General features: G+C 35.7%; 2 protein-coding genes and 1 long non-coding RNA gene across 5 annotated transcripts in view; 1 reads left to right on the top strand and 2 right to left on the bottom strand.

Moving 5' to 3' along the window:
- LOC123563504 (ubiquitin conjugation factor E4 A-like) overlaps window positions 1–24,508 on the top strand; it is a 316,583-nt gene extending 292,075 nt beyond the window's left edge. The window contains exons 19-21 of the mRNA XM_045356341.2: window positions 22,728–22,979; window positions 23,241–23,398; window positions 23,921–24,508. Coding sequence (XP_045212276.2) covers window positions 22,728–22,979; window positions 23,241–23,398; window positions 23,921–24,056 — 546 coding nt within the window. The 3' untranslated portion in view covers window positions 24,057–24,508. The remainder of the gene's footprint in view (window positions 1–22,727; window positions 22,980–23,240; window positions 23,399–23,920) is intronic.
- Window positions 1,139–2,775, bottom strand: LOC128551617 (uncharacterized). Its single transcript, XR_008368847.1, has 2 exons — window positions 2,717–2,775; window positions 1,139–1,846 (listed from the first exon to the last, which is right to left on the bottom strand). It is a non-coding gene; the product is annotated as an uncharacterized LOC128551617 (long non-coding RNA).
- On the bottom strand, window positions 3,221–21,088 carry LOC128551581 (2-oxoglutarate dehydrogenase-like, mitochondrial). 3 transcript variants are annotated; one of them, XM_053532485.1, is made up of 4 exons: window positions 21,048–21,083; window positions 8,950–8,976; window positions 3,881–4,006; window positions 3,221–3,595 (listed from the first exon to the last, which is right to left on the bottom strand). In XM_053532485.1, exons 1-4 carry the CDS (start codon window positions 21,066–21,068, stop codon window positions 3,236–3,238), a joined length of 534 nt encoding a protein of 177 aa, XP_053388460.1. In that variant the 5' UTR covers window positions 21,069–21,083; the 3' UTR covers window positions 3,221–3,235. The 3 variants fall into 3 exon arrangements, with proteins under 3 accessions (XP_053388460.1, XP_053388464.1, XP_053388456.1); XM_053532489.1 differs by lacking the exon at window positions 8,950–8,976 and having other exon boundaries at window positions 21,048–21,088; XM_053532481.1 differs by lacking the exons at window positions 8,950–8,976; window positions 21,048–21,083 and adding an exon at window positions 4,973–5,794.
- Window positions 24,509–24,788: the final 280 nt, after the last annotated feature.

The following is a 24,788-nucleotide window of genomic DNA, read 5'->3' as shown; positions in this document are numbered from 1 at the left end:
TACAAAACAAATAAATCTTTACTCGACAATCTTGTCTAAAATAATGTCTAGAATAGATTTCTCCATCACTATTTAAACAATCTAGAAATCTAATTCAAATACCATAAATAACTAAAATTTTCACAGTAAATATGTCTTCAAACAAAAACGCTTTAGATGCCGCCCTAAAACAGCCAACGAAAATACATGCACCTGTTTCCAGTATAAGTATATGGACTTTTTATGCAATTTGCATTAAGTTGTTGTATTTTAAGTAATAAAACCACTAGAAAGTTATTTTAAAATTTTGAATAATTAGCTCTGTCTTATAAGCCATCTAGACACATATTGTGTACAAAACAAGTCAAATACAGTAATGACACATTTTATCAACAGTTTTTATATTTACAAAAACATTCAAAAAGCTTGTCATGATTTAGTCCAAAATGTAAAGATTCTTGTGAAATATAAAATGTCAGATCTTTATAACTTGAAATAATGATAAAAAAAATAGCACTAGTATTAAATACTAGAACCAACTCCACTAAATGCATTTAGATATTTATCAGATATTTATGTGACTATATTCTACAATTTAATACCACTTATTTAAAACAGTTAAAATATTTAACACTTGTTTTAAGCTCTACATGTATCTGCTATAATGCTGTATCATATCTTACACTCTGTGTCCAGTAACAACAATTAGGCACTGCCTTTAGTATCTAAAAATAACATATGAGCTGCGCCATGAGAAAACCAACATAGTGGGTTTGCAACCAGCATGGATCCAGACCAGCCTGCGCATCCGCGCAGTCTGGTCAGGATCCATGCTGTTCGCTAACAGTTTCTATAATTGTAATAGGCTTTGAAAGCGAACAGCATGGATCCTAACCAGACTGCGCGGATGCGCAGGCTGGTCTGGATCCTTGCTGGTCGCATACCCACTATGTTGGTTTTCTCATGGCGCGGCTCATATCTACTTTTTTACACCCTAACCTCTAAATCTCCAGATTATGCAAAAATAACTTACAGAACAGAACATACAAGCAGTTTAAGCAGAAACTTTAAATAACTTGAAGGAAGCATTCTAAACAGTAGAAAGTTCACATTTACTCACTCACACAATAAATCCCTGATCACTTTCTAGTAACTACTCGCACTATCTTTAACAATAACACAGGCAAAAGCCCCTTGGAGGTCTTTTTTTCTTATGAAACCGGTTTTATCATTCTGATCACATATAACGGTTACAACTGGGACAATACATTAACGTTACATGGCCATATGTTACACAACAAATTCATGTACAGATTTTATAAATGAGAAAAAGATTGGATGACCGTGCCATTTCAACAAAGCAACAATAAACACTGTTAACGAGGCAATAAAATATCATATAGATAAATAATTGACACAATTATTTCCTTCCTGAAGTCACAATACTTATTATTATCACTCGGATGTGTATTCATTCTGATGAGCAAAGAAATCCCTTAGTAGTAGTCTAAAAAACATTAAAATCAATCCATATCAAAGAATTTGCTCTATAGGAAAGCTAACGAAATTGCGAAAAACTTTCCTGTTTTTTCAGTGAAAACTGTTTCTTGTGTCCATATTATGTACAACTGAAACTTTCTGCTTTAGATGATATCAAATTGAACTAAGTGAATCCATTCAGTCTACGAAAATGTACATATATTGAATCTAAAGGGATTCCATTTCCTTTTTTCAGTTAAAATCTAGTCTGTTTTTTTTTTCAATCTAGTTCATCTGCATGGCATGCTTCATGAATTCGGCAAACTCCCACAAGTGCTTGCTCTTGTTTCCTGTAGCAGTAGCGGCTGATGGGTAGCGGCCAATATATCTGCAAATAACAAATACTTTCAGGATGTATTTTCATGTATTTCTCACAAATGTTTTGTTTTGGGTTTAACACCGTTTTTCAACAGTATTTCAGTCATGTAATGGCGGGCAGTTAATCTAACCAGTGTTCCTGGATTCTGTACCAGTACAAACCTGTTCTCTGCAAGTAATTGCCAACTTCCCCACATGAAACAGAGGTGGAGGACTAATGATTTCAGACACAATGTCGTTTATCAAATAGTCACGGAGAACATAAGCCCCGCCCGAGGATCGAACTCACGACCCCGCGATCCATAGACCAACGCTCTACCTACTGAGCTATGAGGGCGGGCTTCTCACAAATATGATCTTAATGTTAGACCAATCTACAATTACTGTATTTTCTCTTCTACTGTGACCAACTCCATTTGCAAACCTTGAAACTGTCGTGAATGTAAAAAGAGGGTACTATCTTTTATCAATTTGAGGTACTTTTTGTTGAACAACTAAAAATGGCAATGAAATTCAATATAGTTTACTTAAATTCGATTGATTCCATAACACCAGTTCTACTATTTATCTGAATAGATTATCATCACCTAGACATTACTGGCATACTTTTAAATATCTTAGAAAGGAAACTCTTTTTATTCAAATCAAATGATATTCATCTATTTCATTATTAAAACTTATTTTGAACAAAATGTCTCCAACAATCAGCAGATCATTGTCCTAGGCTTTAATGGCTTCCATCATATTGTAAAAAGAGTTCAACATGAAAGTACTTGAACACTTGCAGAGACACTATTCAAACTTAAAACCAGATTTTGTGAATGTACAAAATCCAATTCCAAGCATTGTTTATGTTACTTCTCATAAAATATTATCTTACTCTATTTTCTTGTTTGCCATTTTTTCCATAGCCCTATCAGTTGATGCTATTTTCTTCAAACACTGTGCGCATCGAGGTTCTACATAGAACCAAGCTCCATATTCTTGTGTTCTTCCTGTACCCAGGCTAGTCTTGCCTTCGGGTACTTCAATATCTCAGCCTTGACAAGGTCAAATGGAAATGGAAGAAATCTGAAACATTACAATAAAACAAAAGCTATAAAAGATGATTGATTCTTATATAAATCACTACTGAGTCCACCTTCTGTAAAGTACCAGTACTGGCGGTTCTGGAAAAGGTGCAGTTTTGACGTTAGTGATGTTCACATCCCTTACCTCGAGGTCGATTAGCAGAAATATTATCAACCAAAACAACTGTTTTAAGAAAATGTGTATGACTCCACTGTTATATATATTGCTGAATTCATCTCTTCAAAAAGTCTTGAAGAAAAACACACTAATTTGAAATAATATTAAATAATGAATTTATATTATTTTCTAATTTTAGCCACTCCCTTTATTAAGCCAAATATACTGTCTTTTCTAAAAGTACAATGTGTATTTTTCTCCAAATATTGTAACATTGAGAAAGCCTTGAAAAAAGCCTGCAGACTGAATTACTGTTTAACTTTGACTGTACTACCTGTTCAATTCTGGCAATAGCAATTTTGTCAACAAGGTCCAACTTTTCTCTCTCCTTTACTAGCTCATAGTACACCTTTCCGGAACAGAAGATCAACTTCTTTACTGCAGCGGGGTTCTCAGAGGGCATGCCTGTCTCTGGGTACAACCGGACAAAACCTGTTCCTTCAACCATCTCATCAAAGTTTGATCTAGCCTCCGGCAAACGTAACAAACTCTTTGGTGTCACCAGGACAAGCTGAAAAAATCAAAGATTGTTATGTTGTTCAAAATTGAACTTTCTACTTCTCTTAAAAAGTCTAAATCACACAAGTGAATTTTATTAAACACAACTTTCAAATCTTTCTATCCTCAAAAATCTTTCAAACAAGCATTTAACTTTCATTATCATTCTACAGTTCAGAAATAAATATCAAGTGTAAAATTCTTGGCAAAATAAGAATAAATTAATCTCAAGATTATGAAATGATGTACATGTATTAAAATACAATGTTGAGATACTAGTGTAACATAAACCACTTACTGGTTTTCTGAATGGTAAGGCAATCTGTCTACGTAGAGCATGGAAGTAGTTGGCGGGAGTTGTCAGATTTCCTACAAACCAGTTGATCTCGTGCAGCTGCTGAATCTCAAAGTCCTCACTCTCTTTCTACAATAGTAATATAATCATCATTTCAGGAAAGTCACTGGACCGAAAACGCATCTCCCAAAAACAAAACAAATGAGTATGATCTCATTACCCTCATTATACATCTACAGCAGTTATATTAGGTTACAGTCAAACCTGTCTTTAAAGACCACACTTAGGAAATGAAATAAGTGGTCTTTGCTGACAGGTAGTCTCCTAACGCATACATTTTCCATATTAATACTGGAACATGAGGAGAAAACAGTGACCTTAGAAATGTGGCATTGGAAATGGTCTGTAGCACAGGTTTGACTGTATCTAACATTTTCCTGTACAATACAGTGAAATACTTTGACAAGTATCCATTTGTAAAACATACCTGATGCGCCAACAGGAAAGTCCATTACCTTTTCCAGATATTAATGAGTCCAAATATATCTATTACTGTATAACATAAATACTCTAATTATTCTATGCTGAGTTTGTCTGTTATGATGAAAAACCAGACATAGATTCCATCTATATTCTAGGAAGTCAATCATGAAATTTTAAACAGAAAGAACATTTTGTTGAGCTTTTCTTGATGTTGAATTGCATGTGGATATTTATCACTCAATGGTTTTTATTGTTTTGTTATCATAGGAATTGGAATAAAATAAAGTTGTCCAATATAGAATATATTGTACCCAGTATAAAATGCATTTGACTATCACATGCTATAAAGGTGAACTGCTTATAGGATGACTAAAACAGGTATATAATAATCATCTTTACTCCTCATTCTATTTCAACAGCAGAGAAGGTGATACCCATTTTATTATTTTAACTACTTCTTTGCCATTGTAATCTGATGAAATCAAAACTTTTAGTATCTTGTCATCAATTTTTTGTTTTGATTTGTGTTCACTAGTTTATTTTTATTCAATAATTTAACAATTAAAATCTGATAAGCTTAATGATTTAACACTACAGTCGGTAGCTGCTTACCATAGTAACTTCTTGAGCACCACACATTTCATAACCATTTTCATTAACATAGCACAATAACTTCTTGAGCACCACACACTTTAATACCTCCTTTATCAACTTCACACAATAACTTCTTGAGCACCACACTTCATTGCCTCCTTTATCAACTTCACATAATAACTTCTTGAACACCACACACTTCATTACCTTCTTTATCAACTTCACACAATAACTTCTTGAGCACCACACACTTCATTGCCTCCTTTATCAACTTCAAACAATAACTTCTTGAACATCACACACTCCATTGCCTCTTTTATCAACTTCACACAATCACTTCTTAAGCACCACACACTTCACTACTTCCTTTATCAACTTCACACAATAACTTCTTGAACACCACACACTTCATTACCTTCTTTATCAACTTCACACAATAACTTCTTGAACACTACGCACTTCATTTACAATTTTATCAACTTCACACAACAACTTCTTGAGCACCACAAACTTCATTGCCTTCTTTATCAACACCACACACTTCATTACCTTGTTCATCAACTTCACAAAATAACTGCTTGAGCACCACAATTGTGTATGCATGGGTATCATGATGCATGGCTGCAACATTGTTATCAATACATGTTTTATATGTGATATACAGTGGATTTCTGATATTTGAATAACCTATTTGTCAGGATAAAATATTCAAATAACAGGAGTATTCCAATATTAGAACGCTAAATTTTGAAATTGTAAATGCAAAAGTTGTTGGTTGCAGACAGTTATCAATTCTAATGATATGGTATGATAATGTTATTAAGTCTGAAAAAAAAATCTGATAACTGTTGGTGTCTTGGTTAAAAACTAATCCATTATTTAGTTACAATTAACTGATTTTAGCTCACCTGAGCCAAACGCTAAGGATGAGCTATTGTGATCGCTCACCATCCGGCGTCCGTTCGTATGTCCATCCATCCACACTTTCCTTAAAACAACATCTCCTCCTAAACCACCAAACCCATTTTGATGAAACTTGACAGGGATGATCCTTGGATGGTCTTCTTTAAAAATTGTTCAAAGAATTGAATTCCGTTTACAACTCTGGTTGCCATGGCAACCGAAACAAAAAACTTTAAAAATCTTCTTGTCCAAAACCACAAGGCCTAGGGCTTTGATATTTGGTATGTAGCATCATCTAGAGGGCCTCTACTAAGATTGTTCAAATTATCCCCCTAGGGTCAAATATGGCCCCGCCCCGGGGTCACATGGTTTATATAGACTTATAATGGAACAAGAGTGCCAGAATGTCACAATATACGCCCGTCACAGCAAATTTCTTTACTCTAGCACCTGTATTTGCAGATGTAATTTTAATTTTGTGGTTGTTTAGTAATCATTGTAATTCTTTTGTTTTTCTAAGTCCACAAAAAAACTCCTTACCAGGTAGAGATACCTTAAAATACACCTAAAATTAGAAAGTAACAACTATGTTGTACCACAGAAAAGTGGTCTTGGTTTTTCCCTACGGTCAATTATAAAAAAGTTACAATATAAGTTATTTATAGTAACAACTAAGGAACTAAGGGAAGTTAATCTTTATAAAAAAAAAAAAAAAAAAATAAAAAAATACACCTCAAAATTGTAAGTCCATACAAAAATCCTTACCAGGTAGAGATTGGTCAAAATACACCTCAAAATTGGATGTAACATGCAATTGGTCAAAATACACCTCAAAATCGGATGTAACATGCATGTTGTACTACAGAAAAGTGGTCTCGATTTTTCCCTACGTCTAGTAATGAAAAAGTTACAATATAAGCTATTTATAGTAACAACAAAGGGAAGTAATTCTAAAGAAGGGAACTGCGCATGACACTTCGTCTCATGATGGTGTATAATTGTGCCAAGTTACATCAAAATCCCACTTTGCATGAAGAAGAAATGCTTCGGACAGTCATTCTTGTATCTGACCTTTGGCCTCTAAGTGTGACCTTGACCTTAGGCCTAGGGACCTGGTTCTTGTGCATGACACTCCATCTTGTGGTGGTGAACATTTGTGCCAAGTTATATCAAAATCCCTCCATGCATGAAGAAGAAATGCTCCGGACAAAGTTTTCATTCTTGTATCCTTTGACCTCTATGTGTGACCTTGACCTTAGACCTAGGGACCTGGTTCTTGCGCATGACACTCCGTCTCATGATGATGAACAATTGTGCCAACTTTCATCAAAATCCCTCTATGCAAGAAGATATGCTCCGGACAAAGTTTTTATTCTTGTATCCTTTGACCTCTAAGTGTGACCTTGACCTTAGACCTAGGGACCTGGTTCTTGCGCATGACACTCCGTCTCATGATGATAAACAACTGTGCCAACTTTCATCAAAATCCCTCTATGCATGAAGAAGATATGCTCCGGACAAAGTCATACTTGAATTTGACCTTTGACCTCTAAGTGTGACCTTGACCTTAGGCCTAGGGACTTGGTTCTTGCGCATGACACTCCGTCTCATGATGGCGAACAACTGTGCCAAGTTTCATCAAAATCCCTCCATGCATGTAGAAGATATGCTCCGGACAAGGTCTGTGGACGCCGCCCGCCCGCCCATCCGCCTGCCAGGAGCGTTCCCATAATACGTCCCGTTTTTCAAACGGGCGTATAAAAAACTTTGAAAATCTTCTTGTCCAAAACCATAAGGCCTATGGCTTTGATATTTAGTATGTAGCATCATCTAGTGGGCCTCTACAAAGATTGCTCAAATTATTCCCCTTGGATATAATATGGCCCTGCCCTGGGGGGTCACATTGTTTCTATAGACTTATACAGGGAAAAACTTTGAAAAATCTTCTTGTCAAAAACAAAAGGGCCTAGGACTTTGATATTTGGTATGTAGCATCATATAGTGGGCCTCTACCAAGATTGTTCAAATGATCCCCCTAGGCTGAACTAGAGTATACCTTCCACCTTTACTTAACTCTCTAAAAAGTTCAGGTAAAACATAACATCTTTCATCTGATAAAAAAGTGTAACATATTTCTTCATGCAAATGTTTGGTAAAAGTATGTTATAATAACCCAGTATGCCATTTCCATAGTTCACTTTTCATCATTAACATAATCTGAACCATAACATTTACTGTCCTTATGGGTGTATAAGCCTAACAGAATTTAATAACTAAAAAAATATGACCTATTTTCTTGATCATAACCTGGATCATCAGTTTCACTAGTTAGGCACTATGTTAACTTCCCTATCACTACAGTCACTAACTGATACCACTTTCAGGAATAAGGTAATTTGGTCAAAAATATGCTTAAATTGCATAATCAAAAGAAGTTCAAAGCAAATGGGTCCTTATTTTTCTAGTTCAATGTATTGTGTGTAGACAAGAACAGTGCTTTAATCAAATTTTTTCACTGCTTTAACACATCCTGCTGGAAATAAGACTCTTCAAGTTTAAATTCTTGTGATGGCAAAGCTGCTTTGCAGATTGAAACTGAAATAGGAGTTTAATGTGCAAAAGAAAGGCAGCGCATCTCTTTTAGGGTATCACACCACTACTGACTGGCATTTCACTCAGAACTATTTAACTCCTATTTTCTTTCTAGTCATTTTTACTTCAGTTTTGGAAAGAATTTTCCTGATAATTAGGTGTAAGGCAAGGAGATGGTCATGAAGTATAAGCAGGACTCCTGTGGTACAAAAGCAGCATCTAACAAAGTAAAACATTCAGTAGAGAAGCATTTCCTCAAGGTAAATGATTAATGTACCATATCAATCAAATATTCAAGTATAAAGAATTCTAGTAAACAAACCTGAAAAAGAAAAGATAAAAAGCTTCAACATGTCAAATTTCTAACATTTCTTGAAGCCGTAAAGCCTGGAAAAGTAGAAGGCTCTTATAACTGTGTAACAGAAAGTTGGTACCCATAACACAGTTGGGAAAATATCTCATGCAACAAAGGATTAAAGCAACTATGTATCAGTTTTTACCTTGTTACTTCCAGTATTGTCATATTTCTGAAACGTTATCTAGCCCTTAGTATATTATTTTACCCAGCAAATTGCAATATTAAAACAGCATCTAAGTGTTTACTGTAATGTTTTGAATAAGTATGTATAGTTCAAACAATAGGCAGAATTGCTTTAAATCAATCACATTGCTAAGTCACAGCTACTAAACGCTAGCGCCATCACCAAATTGTGGTGATAAGGGAAAGAGCTATCAACATTTCCGAGGTGCAGCTATCGCCCGTTTCTACATGTAAACATGTAAGTAGAATTTATATTTTATCTTATATTTTTATTGATACAATTTTTTTCGAAAAACCGAGAATGTAGTTCCGTGTAACAACACTTTTACTACAGGTAGGCTGTGATTTCATTAAAATATTATGCAAATTGTGGTATCAGGAGCTTTTCTACCGAATCTGACAGTGGCACATTTTCATATCGGCCAGATTCTGATGAATAGACACACTAAGAACATACCTGCGCATGCAAATGGTGTAGAAATGATAAATAACTATATATGCACACACCATGAATAATAGAATCTCAGGTTAGAAGAAATATACCAGGATTTTTAAAAGTGGTGGCGCTATAACTCTAGTGATGGCGCAATACAGTAGTGGTGGCGCTGTTACGGCATTCAATAATATGAACTGCTGACACATCGGGAACAAAACAAACACCAACATTCTCTAATTGATAATTTTCTTGCAAGGAGTTATGTTATTAAAGAAAGAAAAACACGATCATAGTTTATTTACCTTTACGAAACATTCTCTATCCAAGAAAAAAAAGAACAGACCCTTGGAACTTTTGTAGTCAAAGTAAATATTTTCCATTGTTTGAAATGTTAATGTATAATTATTTCTAACCTTTAAATATTCTACTTAAATACAAACGTAAGTTTACTTTAAATTCAGGTCAAGAAAAATATTAGCAATACTTTTATTTCAAACAGATTTGTGTCCTGGAAATAATTTGAAGATAGTGTAGAATTTATTTGTTATATTAAGATTCTGAAAGTTACTTCCCTTTGTTTTTATATGTCGTTTGCATGTCATTGTAAACAAAAGACCTTACTTTCACAATTCTTTCTGAAAAGTGAGTACAGTACATTTTCAATTCCAATCGAATAAATATGATTAATCAATAGAGCTTAGATGTACAATCTGAATCCATATACATGTAGATTATTTTGCGATCATGTAGAGGTTACTACAAGTATTTTGTTGAGTAACGTAATTTGGGTGTAGTGTGGGATAGGTTGATAACATTGATTATTGTAGAAATTTCCGTGGCTTGCAGACAGACATTTTCATATATTAAAATTGAATATATCTGCCACTATTCATATACAACAGCGCCACCACTACTGTACAGCGCCATCACTTGAGTGATAGCGCCACCACTCTCAAAAATAGTCGTGTTTTAACTTTTTACTGTGTTTTTCATAATTCTTTGATGTATGGGAATACGTGTAATTCATTTCTACACCATTTGCATGCGCAGGTATGTTCTTACAGTGTGTCTAATCATCGGAATAGTGTTCGAATACTGGCCGATATGAAAATATGCCGTCAAATTCGGGAGAAAAGCTCCTGGCACCACAATTTGCATACCGTATTTCCCGAATTAAGGCCCCCCCTCTAATTAACGCCCCCCACCCATTTTGGAGGGGAAAAAAGTCAACAAGAACGAAAAAAAATCACCTACCTCATTTTTATAAGTCCACATAATAAGATAATTTACAGTAAGTATCCAACGTATTAAGAATTAAACACACATTTAAACAGTACATGTACCGTAAATCCAAAACGTTTATACTAAGTACGGTACGTATCCAATCTTCAAATAGAAAATTAAACGGTAAATCCATTTTTGATTTGTTTTTGCACCACCCGCGCACAAGCTTCCTGTCGACTTTAAACAAATTTGCGGCAAAGTGTTAACCTTTTCTTCGGCAGTTTTAATAACTTTTAATTTAAAAGCCTGAACATAAGCAGCGTGTCAAACCACTGACATTGTGTATTGCTACCCGCATGTACTAAGGAAAATATTATCGGAGTACAGAGCTGTTTGGGTATGATGACGTAATGTGTAATGTCGCGAGCGTGTCACGGAATACATGAGGTACCGTATTTAAATGCATAATTTTAAGACACGCTGCATTAAATTGGATGCCAAATAATTACGTTTTGGGGGAATTAAACAACACAGAAACACTTTACAGTTGGTTTGAACGATGTTTTTAAGTTTTGTAAAAATTTTAATTTTTTATTTTTTTACCTCAAATGAACGCCCCCTCTTTGGAAAATGTAACGCCCCCGGGGGCGTTTATTCGGGAAAATACGGTAATATTTTAATGAAATTACAGCCAACCTGTAGTAAAAGTGTTGTTACACGGAACTACGTTCTCCAATTATTGAATAAAGTTCTTTCAATGAAAATATAAGATAAAATATAAATTTTACTCACGTGTTTACAAGTAGAAACAGACGATAGCTGTACCACGGAAATGTCGATAGCTCTTTTCCTTATCACCACCATTTGGTGGTGGCGCTAGCGTTTAGTAGCCATGTAAGTGTTAGAGCTAAGCAGGGATATCACAACATATAAAAGGTAATGATGGTCAAAGCATACCAACTCTATTACACACAACTCTTTTCTCTCTCCTCTTTTAAAACCCTTTTAAAGCATGCATAAATCTCTGAACAATCTTAGGTTGAAGGAATTAAAAGGGCACATCAAAAATAGTGCAAAACTTTCTATTGCATAGGTATAATGCAAATATCACAATCATACAACTGCTACACAGAAGTCCTCTAACACAGACTTAGTGAACCTGACAATAAAATCAAGGGAGGTAAGTAACACCTTCAGGATGTACTAGACACATTAAACATGCAGCACAGCCTAAATACTACCCATTTAGCAGCAGGTCTGCGACAATAAGTATGCTACTAATATTACAACAGTTTGCGGGTATATTACTAGTATGCAAATATTAAATTTCTTGCTATACACCATTGCAGAATTTGAGCAAGAGAAATTTGCACAGCTAATTAGTCTGGACTCGCATATCATATCATCGCATGTCTTTTTTAAATGTTATAAATGTTTTAAAGAAGAAACTAAAGTCTGTTCCACCTATTACGTTTACCTCGTTTCTGAATTATCAGTATCGGTAAAATCGTCTAAAAAACATATTTATATCCCATACATCAATATCTCTAGACCTTTTTTTCATTTTTTTAATAAAGTATATATTACAGAAATAATCTTGGATTTTTCTTTTTTCCCCATAGACCGTAATGCTATATGACGTTACGTCGACTTTCCAATATGGCGGCGCCCGTAGCGCAATAAACTAGGGGTTAACTCAAAATTAAAATGCCCGAGTTAATATTTGAAAAGACTGTGTTTGTGTTATTGTATTATGTTAATTCTTGGGGGAATTCGTGACAGGCCACCTCAAAATGAAAAATAAATAAATAAATAAAATAAATAAATAACAAAATAGAAAGAAACAAACACAAAAAAAAGGTGACTTCTAAAAAACAAAAAACAAATGTGCGTGCTAACGTCTCGTTATTTTGAGAACACATAGGCATTATTCTTATATTAATTTTTCTGTCACTGAAACTCGAATGAAAAATATTATAAATACAGACATTTCAGAGTCTGTCATGGCAGCGCCGTAGCCACACTGAGGCAAACCGAGGCAGTTGCCTCGGTTAAAATTTGAGGAGCCAAAAATAACAAGAGCTGTCGGAGGACAGCAACGCTCGACTATTCAACAGCCTTGTCAACTGAATGAATACAAAAGTCGAAAAGGGGCATAATTTTGTAAACAAGAGCACCGCCTTGCGGGTGCTGACGCTCATCTGATTTTTTTTGTGTAATAGAAATATTGTCCTACCCATGATTTTCTAAGTCTAAAAAGGGCCATCATTCTTGCAAAAAGCAGGATAGAGTTATGTTTCTTGATGTTCAGTGTCCACTTATGATGGTGAAAAACTGTTGCAAGTTTTAAAGCAATAGCTTTGATAGTTTATGAGAAAAGTTGACTTAAACATAATACTCAACCAAGAAAATGATTTTCTAAGTCCAAAAGGGGCAATAATTATTGCAAAAAGCAGGATGGAGTTATGTTGCTTGCTGTACAGGGTCAGCTTATGATGGTCAACAAGTGTTGCAAGTTTCAAAGCAATAGCTTTGATAGTTTAAGAGAAAAAGTTGACCTAAACATAAAACTTAACCAAGAAATCTGATACAGTCGAGACTGCCTTAACGATCCCCTGAACTTAGCGACTCCCTGTCATATGCGACCCTATTTTATGCTCCGGACGCAATTTACTATTAAAAGAGTCTGAATTAAGCAACCCCCTGCCTTACGCGACAAGCGACTGTGAAATCAGGCTCCCGAATCGATATTTAGACCGTTTTCAGCGACTTTGAGACGCTCCCTCGCAAGACTTTACACGATAGAGTTACCGTTCTTTATCTCGCGTGAAGTTGTTTGAGACGAGAACTTATTTTGTTTACAAAAAATGGCTGATGAAAAACATAAAAAAGAACTGTTTTGACATTAGAACAGCGTGTTAAGGCACTTGAATTGCTCGATTAGGGAAAACCAGCGTATAAAGTCGCTGAAGAATTCGGAGTCGGTGCATATATTAACTTTATTCCTGGTGAAACAAAAATATGGCGGTATTTAACAGGAAACGACGAAGTAAACACAGATTAAAGATGCAGTCAATAATCGAATAAATGTCAATGAACAATTAGTACACAAAAATATAAATATCATAAACCTCATGAGCAGTGTGTAAATAGTTCAAATGGAACATTTATATTTTACTGCTCTCCTTTATTTTCTTGCCAGATCATGAGCTTAAATTTGTTTTATCAACATCATACGAATGATGCAAATTATTTGAAATTTATATTTTATCAATATGCAATTAAAGAAATAGTATTTAATCATTTTCCACTCCTACCTTAAAAGAGGCCAATATATAAGTATCCGATATTCATGTACTTTAATTGGAAAAATATATGAAACCAGCGTCATCCTGTTAAGTGAGACTGTTTTAAGAGACTCCCTGTCATATGTGACCTTTTTCGCTGCTTCCCAAAGTCGGTCTCTTAAAACAGTCTCGACTGTATTTTCTAAGTCCAAAAGGGGCCATAAATCTTGCAAAAAGCAGGATGGAGTTATGTTTCTTGCTGTACAGGGTCAACTTATGATGGTGAACAAGTGTTGCAAGTTTTAAAGCAATAGCTTTGATAGTTTAGGATAAAAGCTGACCTAAACATAAAACTTAACCAAGAAAACTGATTTTCTAAGTCCAAAAGGGGCAATAAATCTTGCAAAAAGCAAGATGGAGTTATGTTTCTTGATGTACAGGGTCTGCTTATGATGGTGAACAAGTATTTTAAGTTTCAAAGCAATAGCTTTGATAGTTTAGGAGAAAAGTTGACCTAAACATAAAACTTAACCAAGAAATCTGATATTTTCTAAGTACAAAAGGGGCCATAAATCTTGCAAAAAGCAAGATGGAGTTATGTTTCTTGCTGTACAGGGTCAGCTTATGATGGTGAACAAGTATTCCAAGTTTCAAAGCAATAGCTTTGATAGTTTAGGAGAAAAGCTGACCTAAACATAAAACTTAACCAGGCAACGCCGACGCAGACGCCGACGCCGACACCGACGCCGACGCCGACGCCGACAACCGCTCAAGTGATGACAATAACTCATCATTTTTTTTCAAAAAATCAGATGAGCTAAAAAGGGTTATGGAACCTTCACAGTGCTTATCAGCTCATAAAGTGAACAAGTGCGTGAAGTTTCAATCCTTTCCCATAAGTGGATAATGAAATACCAGCTTACATACAAAAACTTAACCAAAAACTGCTAAGTCTAAAAAGGGGCATAATTTTGAAAAAATTGCAAAGTAGAGTTATGGACCTATACAGTGCATGTCAGATCATGACAGTGAACAAGTGTGTGAAGTTTCAATCCATTCCCATTAGTGTGTACTGAGATACCAGCTTACATACAAAACCTTAACCAACAATTTCTAAGTCGAAAAGGGGGCATAATTTCATTAAAAAGCAAAACAGAGTTATGGAACCTGTGTAATGTAGGTCAGTTTATCACAGTGAATAAGTGTGTGAAGTTTCAATCCATTCCCACAAGTCGTTACTGAGATACCAGCTTACATACAAAACCTTAACCAAGAATTTCTAAGTCGAAAAGGGGACATAATTTTGTAAAAAAGCAAAATAGAGTTATGGAACCTGTGCAATGTAGGTCAGTTTATCACAGTGAATAAGTGTGTGATGTTTCAATCCATTCCTACAAGTGGTTACTGAGATACCAGCTTACATACAAAACCTTAACCAAGAATTTCTAAGTCGAAAAAGGGGCATAATTTTGTAAAAAAGCAACATAGAGTTATGGAACCTTTGCAATGTAGGTCAGTTTATCACAGTGAATAAGTGTGTGAAGTTTCAATCCATTCCCACAAGTGGTTACTGAGATACCAGCTTACATACAAAACCTTAACCAAAAATTTGTAAGTCAAACAAGGGGCATAATTTTGTAAAAAAGCAAAATAGAGTTATGGGACCTGTGCAGTGTAAGTCAGTTTATCACAGTGAATAAGTGTGTGAAGTTTCAATCCATTCCCACATGTGGTTGCTGAGATACCAGCTTACATACAAAACTTAACCAAATCGGGACGCGGACGCCGACGCGGACGCCGACGCATGGGCGAGTCCAATAGCTCTACTATTCTATGAATAGTCGAGCTAAAAAGGAGTAAAAAGCAGGCCTGTCACACTCATGAAAATTCAGTTATAAAAGTTCAAAAAAGTATATTAACACCATTAGAATATATCAGAATATCATTTGCCTCTAACATCATTGAGGCAAGGTGAGACAGAAATCCTAGCAGTCCTATTGATAGCCTGGCCAGGCCCAGATCCAGGCCCGGGCCAAGTAGGCCCTTGCCCCTCCCCCTTCCACAAGTTGGCTGAGAAATGCACCAGAGACCACCATTTCATGCATGTAATTCAAATTTTTCCAGGGGGAGTGCCCCCAGACACACTAGAATGAGGGGTTGCCGCTACAGTACCTCAAAATTTAGACCAAAAAATGCACCATACAAAGGCCACCATTTCATATCTGTATTTCAAATTTTTTTCCAGGAAGAAAGCCCACTGACCCCACTAAAATATGGGGGAAACCCCCTCCAACAACTTAAAATTTAGACCAAAACATGCACCAGAGGCCACCATTTCATACCTGTATTTCAAAAACTTCCATGGGGAGAGCCTCCTGTCTCTCCTAAAATGAGGGTTTTCCCCTACAGTACCTCAAAATTTAGACCAAAATATGCATCATAGGCCACCATTTCATACTTGTATTTCAAAATTTTTCAGAGGGAGAAAAGTCCAGGGGTTCCCCCTCCCACACCTTAAAATTTAGACCAACCAAAGTACCAGAGATCATGTTTCTGTATTAATCCCCTGGCCCCCTAAATTGAGGTGGTTCTTCCTAAAATACCTAAACATTTGGACCGAAAATGCACCATAGGCCATCATTTCATATCTTAGTTCAAAATTTCAAAAAAAATAGAGCCCCATGACCGCCCTAAAATGAAGAGGTTCTCCCCTTCAGTACCTCAAAATTAAAAGCAACAACGACAACTCCCCCCCCACCCCACCCCCCCCAAAAAAAAAAAAAAAACAACAACAAAAAACAACAGAGATCATGTCATGCCTATAGTTTTAGGGGAGACCCCTGACCTCGACCCCTCTCCCCCACCCCATCACGGACAGAGCAACCCTCCCGTACCTACGCCCTCTCGGGTTATAAACTAATAATTTATTGAACTACTAGTAACCTGATAAATAGCATGTTGCTGTATGTCTTTACTGATGGTTTTCTTGTTATCAATATATTTTTTTCTTAAAATATGAAAGTGTGAAAGTGACTGTGAGAAATAGGGCTAAAAGGACGATTTTTACTGTGATATTACACAGTCTGAGAGTGCTCCAGAACGCAGCAGAGATGTCCTGGGGGAAATTTAGGCGGGGCTTCGAACGGCTGGCATGCCCCCGGACGCCCCTAGTTTGCCTCGGTTAAAATCTGTGTCTGGCTACGGCACTGCATGGACGTACAGGCACAATATAAAAATTCGAGCTCTAAAGCATGCATTTTCATTTTGTTGTAGTGCATTTTGTTTACAATTACATGAAAGTTTCAACATAGTACTTAACGTTTCTGGTGACGCGAAAATATAACGCCAACACGTAATTTTCCATAAGCACACGGTCATTTCCGAAGGAGCATCATGGAAGGCAATGCAGTTTTCCCGCCAAACGTCTGCTTCCGGTTCTATGGAGAAATTCATTATGTTGTATACGATGGCCCGATATTTACGTATATTTAAGCTGGATTTTCATTATGTTACTATTCCCGTTTCCATCTTAAAGTTGTGTTCAACATCTGCCGAACAATGTACGAAAATGTATATATCGATCTGGCACAGGTTCTACAGAAATATGGTTTTGGAAGAATCGTGTTGAGTCATTAAAACTAGTATCATTCCCTGACACCGACAAGGCTTGTAATTTCTTTGGACATGATTTATGGAAATTTGTTTTTGTTTGTTTGGCTTTGGGTTTAACGTCGTTTTTCAAAAGTATTTCAGTCATGTAACGGCGGACAGTTAGCTTAACCAGTGTTCCTGGATTCTGTACCAGTACCTGTTCTCCGCAAGTAACTGCCAACTTCCCCACATTAATTATCAGAGGTGGAGGACGAGTGATTTCAGACACAATGTTTTTTATCAAATCGTCACGGAGAACATACGCCCCGTCCGAAGATCCCGCGATCCGTAGACCAACGCTCTTCCTACTGAGCTAAGCCGGCGGGTTAAGGAAATTTAGCCCGTTTTCAAAATAATTGCACGCAGTATATGTTTTACTAAATTTGTTTTAAAAGCACTGATCCCCAGTAAGTATGACAACAACAAAAAAATAGATATCAGAAAATTATAAAGTTTTAATAGCTAATGACAGATTATGTTACAGAAACACATAAGAATTTTTTTTTGGCGATTTATTCAAAATAACGGGATACTGGAGGTAAACTGCCTTAATCATAAAGCTTTATATTTATTTAAATATTCCTCCGTGGTGTATTGGTCACGACCCCAGGGAAATTTTTATCGCGGCGGCGGGTTCGATTCCCGACTCCAGCATGTTTTTATCTCTTAATTTGGCATTCTGAAACAGATTAGTTACACAACCTTGTGTTCATATATTCAAAATCTGACCAAACTTTAAGCAAAAATCTGGATGTCAGTGCCTTTAAATGGCTAAACGCTAAAGTAACAACTTGTGGTTTTTTTGGCCACATACTGTTTAACTATGAAAGAAATAGTAAAGACAGGTAATGTTTCGGAAAAGATATGAAATATTTCGCACGTCAATTTTTTTTTTACTTCAACGTAAAATAAGTTTTAAAAAGGTTTTCTTTTTACGATGCTGGCTTTTAGAAAGAAGAAATTGATGTTCGCGATTTGCATAAGCGATTTAACCGAACAATTCGAAAGAAAAATAGACAAACTGCGTGTGCAACAGTTTAAATAGTTCAGATACATGTTAGACCACGTATTAGTAAAGAAAAACATTTCAAATATGATTGTGTGCGACATTAGTGACTTCCCATAATTAATTATAGACGTGAATGAATACTGATGTGGGTTTTCTTAGCGACATAGCATTTTTTGTAAACAAATCCGAATCGGCTAGTGCTTCACAAATATATTGAAATACCTGTGTCAGGTATGTCCTTAATATAGATGATGACGATATGATATTTACGTCGGCAGCGGATAATGAAATCGGTACTATTTACTAACACACGATTTTGTGTGGAATTGCGCGTGGATTCTGTATGCCTGTTTTAAGTATCTATGCGTGCATGGAAAAATCGACTAATTTTGGGAACAGTGATCTTCATGCTAAGATTTTTACTCAATTCACGCATGTTTTGCTTTCGGCCTGCCTCGATTTCATTTCTGAAACTATGTCGGTGGCATAACAAAAAAATATTTATACGCGTCACGTGCCAGACAGAATACACGAGTGTGAATGAAAGGTGGGAAAAGTGAGGTATCAGTCAGTCTCCACTGATTTTATTGACTTCTGCACAAGTGCGAGATACAGTACATAATCGGTGACATGATTCTATTACGTCAGGAAATGTTAACTGACATACTTTCAGCGATTAATTAAGGACGCTAAAAGCATGACCAAGACTTCAAATTCAAAGGGAACGAGACAGAAAAAGAAAAGAAATGCTTAATGAACAGAAATTTATCAAAAAAGATAATATTTCTTAGATCGGTAATGTCAAAATTGCGTTCATTAAAGTAGCAACTTATAGTTAAAAAGAAAGGAAAACGTCCGTAATTAATTAAAAGAGGTGATCAAACACCCACCCACCCATATTTTATACATTTTTACAATTAACCCATCACCCTTAAAGACGGTTTTTGTGAGGACCACCACCATAATTATGATTTTTGGATGGACCCCACCACCCATAATTATGATTTTCCGATGGAACCCACCACCCGTCATTAAAAGATTCGGTTGCCGTCCGACACCGCCCCTCCCCCCATAAATTTAATTCTGGAATCGCCATTATAAATAACTTCAAATTCCGAGTAGGCTCTATGACTGCCCTCTGGATCGTTCATACAAGTTATTTAAGTCAAATATAAATCTGGTATAATAATAATGATAGATATGATAAAAATAAATAGAGAGAATGGGCTCGCGGTCCGATTTCGCTTTAAAAGAAATCTAAATTAGCAGCCCTCGGATCAAGAGTACGTCACGGGCTTAAAAGAAAAAGGAGATGCTTCCATATAAACAGCAAAATTTAGAAAAGAAATGAAATAAAATAGATAGGTTGATAAAACGATAAACAATTAAGCATTGTTTAAATATATATTTCAAGAAGTAGAGTATAATTCTAGCGTGACATAGATACGTCAAGATTTCTATCTTCTATCAGCTGATTGTGTATTTAAACCTAGAGGTAATATTTCCCTTGTGCGCCTCGTATAAATCTGCATATGGCCACAGCAAGATTACGTCATTTGTCTAATACGTCACAAGTTTCTTTCGGAGAAAAAGAATTCTCTTGCATACACAGCCGGTGAATATTGTTTATTGAAGTTCAAAACTGACCATTGTGAAAGAAATTGGATATGTGGCGGACTGTAAATACTTCAGTAAGGATGCTAAAATACAGGTTATCTTTGAACCATGCGTTTGGAAATGATGTTATTTTGAACAAGTCATCGTTTCAAGGTCATGGTGCGATTGATGCCTGAATTTCACCGATGTTTAAAAGAGCTTGTTTGTTTACAATTTACTCATCGAGGATTGGATAGAGCTACTGAAGACTTGGAAGAATTTTGGAGTGTATATAACTTTGTTAAAAGTGAGTCAATTTACATTTTTGTTAGATCTAAATAATGTGTTCATTGTTATAGCTTTTTTTTAAATACAACATTTCATTTCACTCATGCATTCATAAACGAAATGAGTCTTGAATCGCTCCCGATAAAATTCACGTGAATTTTCCCGTAATACTCCAAATTTAGAGAGCAAACTCCAATGGCGACAAGAAATTACAATGGGAGACTGCCGTTGAAAATATAAATTTGTCATTTATTTGGATATTTGGCAAAGCAGAAAAAAATCGTTAAATTTCTCGAGGGTGACTTTTTTTTAGTTTATCAAACCATGTTTACTTTGCCGGTAAGTGTCGTAGGTTTGTCATGTGACACCAAAGATGGGGTAAACCTTTGGAATGGAACAGACTTTAACATACATACAGAAATACACAGCCATGGCCGCAGCTGTATGCTGAGGCATTAAAGCTGTTTTAAGCATGAAAGATTTAGTTTAGCAGTCCATGTGTATATGCAGATATAAGCATCATTTTATGTGTATAGAAGAACCCCTATCTCATTGTAGCGTATTACCTTTTTGCAATCTGACAGCATCTAACAATAGGTAACAAATATATGTACCATCTTTTAAAATATGTTATGAGTAAAACTAGAGCTATCACTAAAGGTGATGAATGTACCCCCCGCATGCACTGACACAGTACATTGCAATTTGACGCACACAAGATTGCATAATTATGTGGACTGTATGTATATAGACTGTATGTATACAGTATAGTAACAAAAAACAAAGTCCCATTCTATATTTACAAAGTGCATGGGAACTTGGAAAATCCTTTTGTCAGAAACTGTTTGTTCGATTTCGTACTGATTTCATGGGATTGTTTCTTGTTTGACACTATTTCCGATTCTTAAAAAAAACAAAAAAAAAAAAAAAAAAAAAAAAGAAAAACAACAAAACAACAACAACAACAAAAAACAACATACAAATAAAATGGGAACTTAATTTTTTTTTGTCAGAAACTGCTTGTCCTATTTTCTAATACGCAAACATTCCTTGGGTTACTCACTATCAAGATTGTTCAAGTTATTCTCATTCGTCAAAAACATGACAGCCAAAGGGTGTGTTCGCTTTTCCATATATGTTTATTGGAACTTTAAAAAAAGTGTCTTGTAATTTATAAATAATCTTGAATAATAACTTAGGTCTTACGGATCAAATCATAGAAAAACTAGAGATGCTTTTGAGAAAAGCGCATGTCTCCCACAACTGCAACATTGAAAAGTGTCTAGTTTCTCTCGATGGCTTTGATGAATGGACCCCATTGAAAAATGTCTAGTTTCTCTCGATGGCTGTGATGAATGGACCCCATTGAAAAATGTCTAGTTTCTCTCGATGGCTGTGATGAATGGATCCAATCAGTAATTCAAGGGCCATAATTCAAAAGTGCCTGGGCGGATATGGCTAGTTATCGAACTTGGCCGAGGTCTCATGGTGAAACACATTTTGTTCATGTTTGATGAAGATCAGATGAGAAATGTTCGACTTAGAGTGCGGACAAGCTTTGTGACACACACACACACACACACACACACACACACACACACACAGAGACTGGAGTAATTCAATATGCATCCCACGACACTGACACCATATTTTCTGCTTGATTTTTCAGATGTTTTATCTTCATCTTCAAAAATGCATTCCTTAGGTCAAAACTGGTCACAAAGTGCAATCATAGAAAAAGCCTTGTTAACATTGTAGACGCCACATTTTCTACCTTATCGTCATAAATGTTTGTCAATATATTTGTCTCAATGAAATCTTGGTAGGTCGAACGCTAGAAAAACTTTGAAAACACTTTAGAGGCCATGTTTCGCTTGATATTCATAAAACTGTTTTAGTATATTTGTCTGTCTCTATAAAATATAGGCCATTTCAGAACTGGATTGTCTAAAACAAAAAAATTAAATCACTGGGACAAATCATACTTGCCACATGTTCTGCTTGATCATAGATGTCGATGCTTTGCTAAAATATATCTTAAACCTTTCAGACTTCACTTTACATTACCACTTTTCCTGATGTTAAACAGTCACTTGTATTTCTGAGAAAAAATGTCTCAAGACATGTAGTGTTTGCATATGAGCAGCATTTTATAATTTCAAACGGACATTATTTTGTTCTTGAAGGCTTTCATTTTTCCATGTTATCTGTTACCCTATTAATACATTGTGCATCTAATTTTACAGGTTGGTCCAAAGCAAAAAGATTATAAAGTTAAGGACAGAAAGGAATATCAGTTTAAACCGGAACAGATCGTGTCTGATATTGCCCATATCTACGTTTACCTCGGAAAGGATGACCGGTTTTGCAAGGCAGTTCTGGGCGAGTCTAGGTCCTTCTCGCACAACCTCTTCCCGCAAGCAGTGACTGTTCTCAACAAAATTGGTGTGTCACCAGAGTTCATCAGCAGGTTTGAAGAACTTTCAGTGAAGCTTCAGGTAATATATTTAGCAAAAAGGTATTTGATATGTGATGTATTCTAATTAATAGTCGAGACTACATTGGAACCCAGATAACAGGGAGCATAAATAAGTATTTTGTACAGAACTCTGATTACTGCTGAAATAAAACAATTTGGTATGTTTTGTTAACGCTCAATATTTTGGAAATAAATTTGAAATTGAATGGTTTAGTGTGTAAGATTTATTCAAATTCAGTTTTTTAAGAACGTTAAACTAAGTTTTATAATTTTGTTCTAGTCACTAGAAGGTGATCAGAAGCGTGAGGAAGAGATGATTGCAGACGCTCCGGAAGAGTTCCTCGATCCTATTATGGGGACATTGATGGTCGATCCGGTCAGGCTCCCTACATCAAACACGAGTATAGACAGGGCAGTGATCGCTAGACATTTTCTGAGGTTATTTCGTACTCATTGTTGGGCATTTATTAGTTATTTATTGTCAAAGTTTTATTTATTCATATTCTGTTATTGCGTTCGCTCCAGATGTTATAGTTATTTTAATTGTTGCTCATCTCCTGTCTGACAAGTGATTAATTTCGACTTTTTGTTGAATTTGAGGCTTATTAGTTTACATTTGTGGTTTTGTTCAAACCTGGTTTCCATTGAGTGCTCGTTTCAGATTTTTTTTTTATTTTTCTGTAATGTATAGGGTTTAGATGAATCGACGCATTTGCATAATAATGGCCCAACGTGATTTAGAAATATTATATTTACATACATGTAACTGAAATGAAGACCAGTCACTTTTTCTCTTTTATGTGTTTCCAGAAGCCTACCTATCACATGATTGTTTTCAAAGAACGTTGAATCTGTTCTTCGTATGTGTCAAAGATATAAATAACTGATTTCCATTTAGTTTGCGACCAAACACCGTAATGTATGTTTCCCTTGCCTACAGTGTTACTTTGTCTTCCGCAGTGACCAAAGGGATCCATTTACTAATTTACCATTGTCCATGGAAATGGTGACAGCGGACACAGAACTACGAGAGAAAATTGAAGAGTGGAAACGTAACCACTTGCACAGAGAAAACAGTGAGTCTGAAAAGACTTGATGGTGCCTTTGTGTTTAAAAGATAGCCAGTGAAATTGAATTAGATATAAAGAAAATGCTTCGGACATAAACGCATAAGAATTAATAACTATAGACTGAAGTTATTATAACTTCCAGAGAGTCGGCCAGTTGATGGTGAAAAATGGACTTCTGTCTGAACAATGAAACATTTTCATGGATTGTGATACAATTTCGAAATTTATTACGGACACATTGACGATAACTGGATAAATGTACGTGTCCACAGTTACTAATTCTGTGCCTATCTTTTAACAAATTTCATCATTTAAGCATTAAGTATGGTAGATTGAGAGACAGAAAGCTTATTTATGAAATTTATGTTAACGGGTTTTGTGTATTTTGCAAAACATGTTGATGCGTAGCTGTGCCATTCAAACTAATCTGTGATAAAAGACTCTTTAGCTTTTCTCTTAGTAAATGTATACATGAAGATATGTAATTGTGCTTTCACTGTTCTTTTTCATGTCTGCTGCTGAATTTACTACGAACTTGATAGTAGTAATTCTGACCGTAATGATCCGGAAAACATTTTTAACATTCATTTTACATGGTTGCACTAGATAGGCTATATTGCACCATCCATGCACATTTTTGGACGGGCTTGTATTGAACGGGTTGCAGGAACAAGCCAGATGTTCTCGTTTTTTATCGGTCTTGTACCAATTTTTATTTTCAACGACGGGTAATTTCTATCATATGGCACTGCCACAAT

This window comes from Mercenaria mercenaria, chromosome 2, assembly GCF_021730395.1.
Source record: "Mercenaria mercenaria strain notata chromosome 2, MADL_Memer_1, whole genome shotgun sequence".
Taxonomy (NCBI): domain Eukaryota; kingdom Metazoa; phylum Mollusca; class Bivalvia; order Venerida; family Veneridae; genus Mercenaria; species Mercenaria mercenaria.
This window is presented reverse-complemented; position numbering and strand designations above follow the sequence as displayed.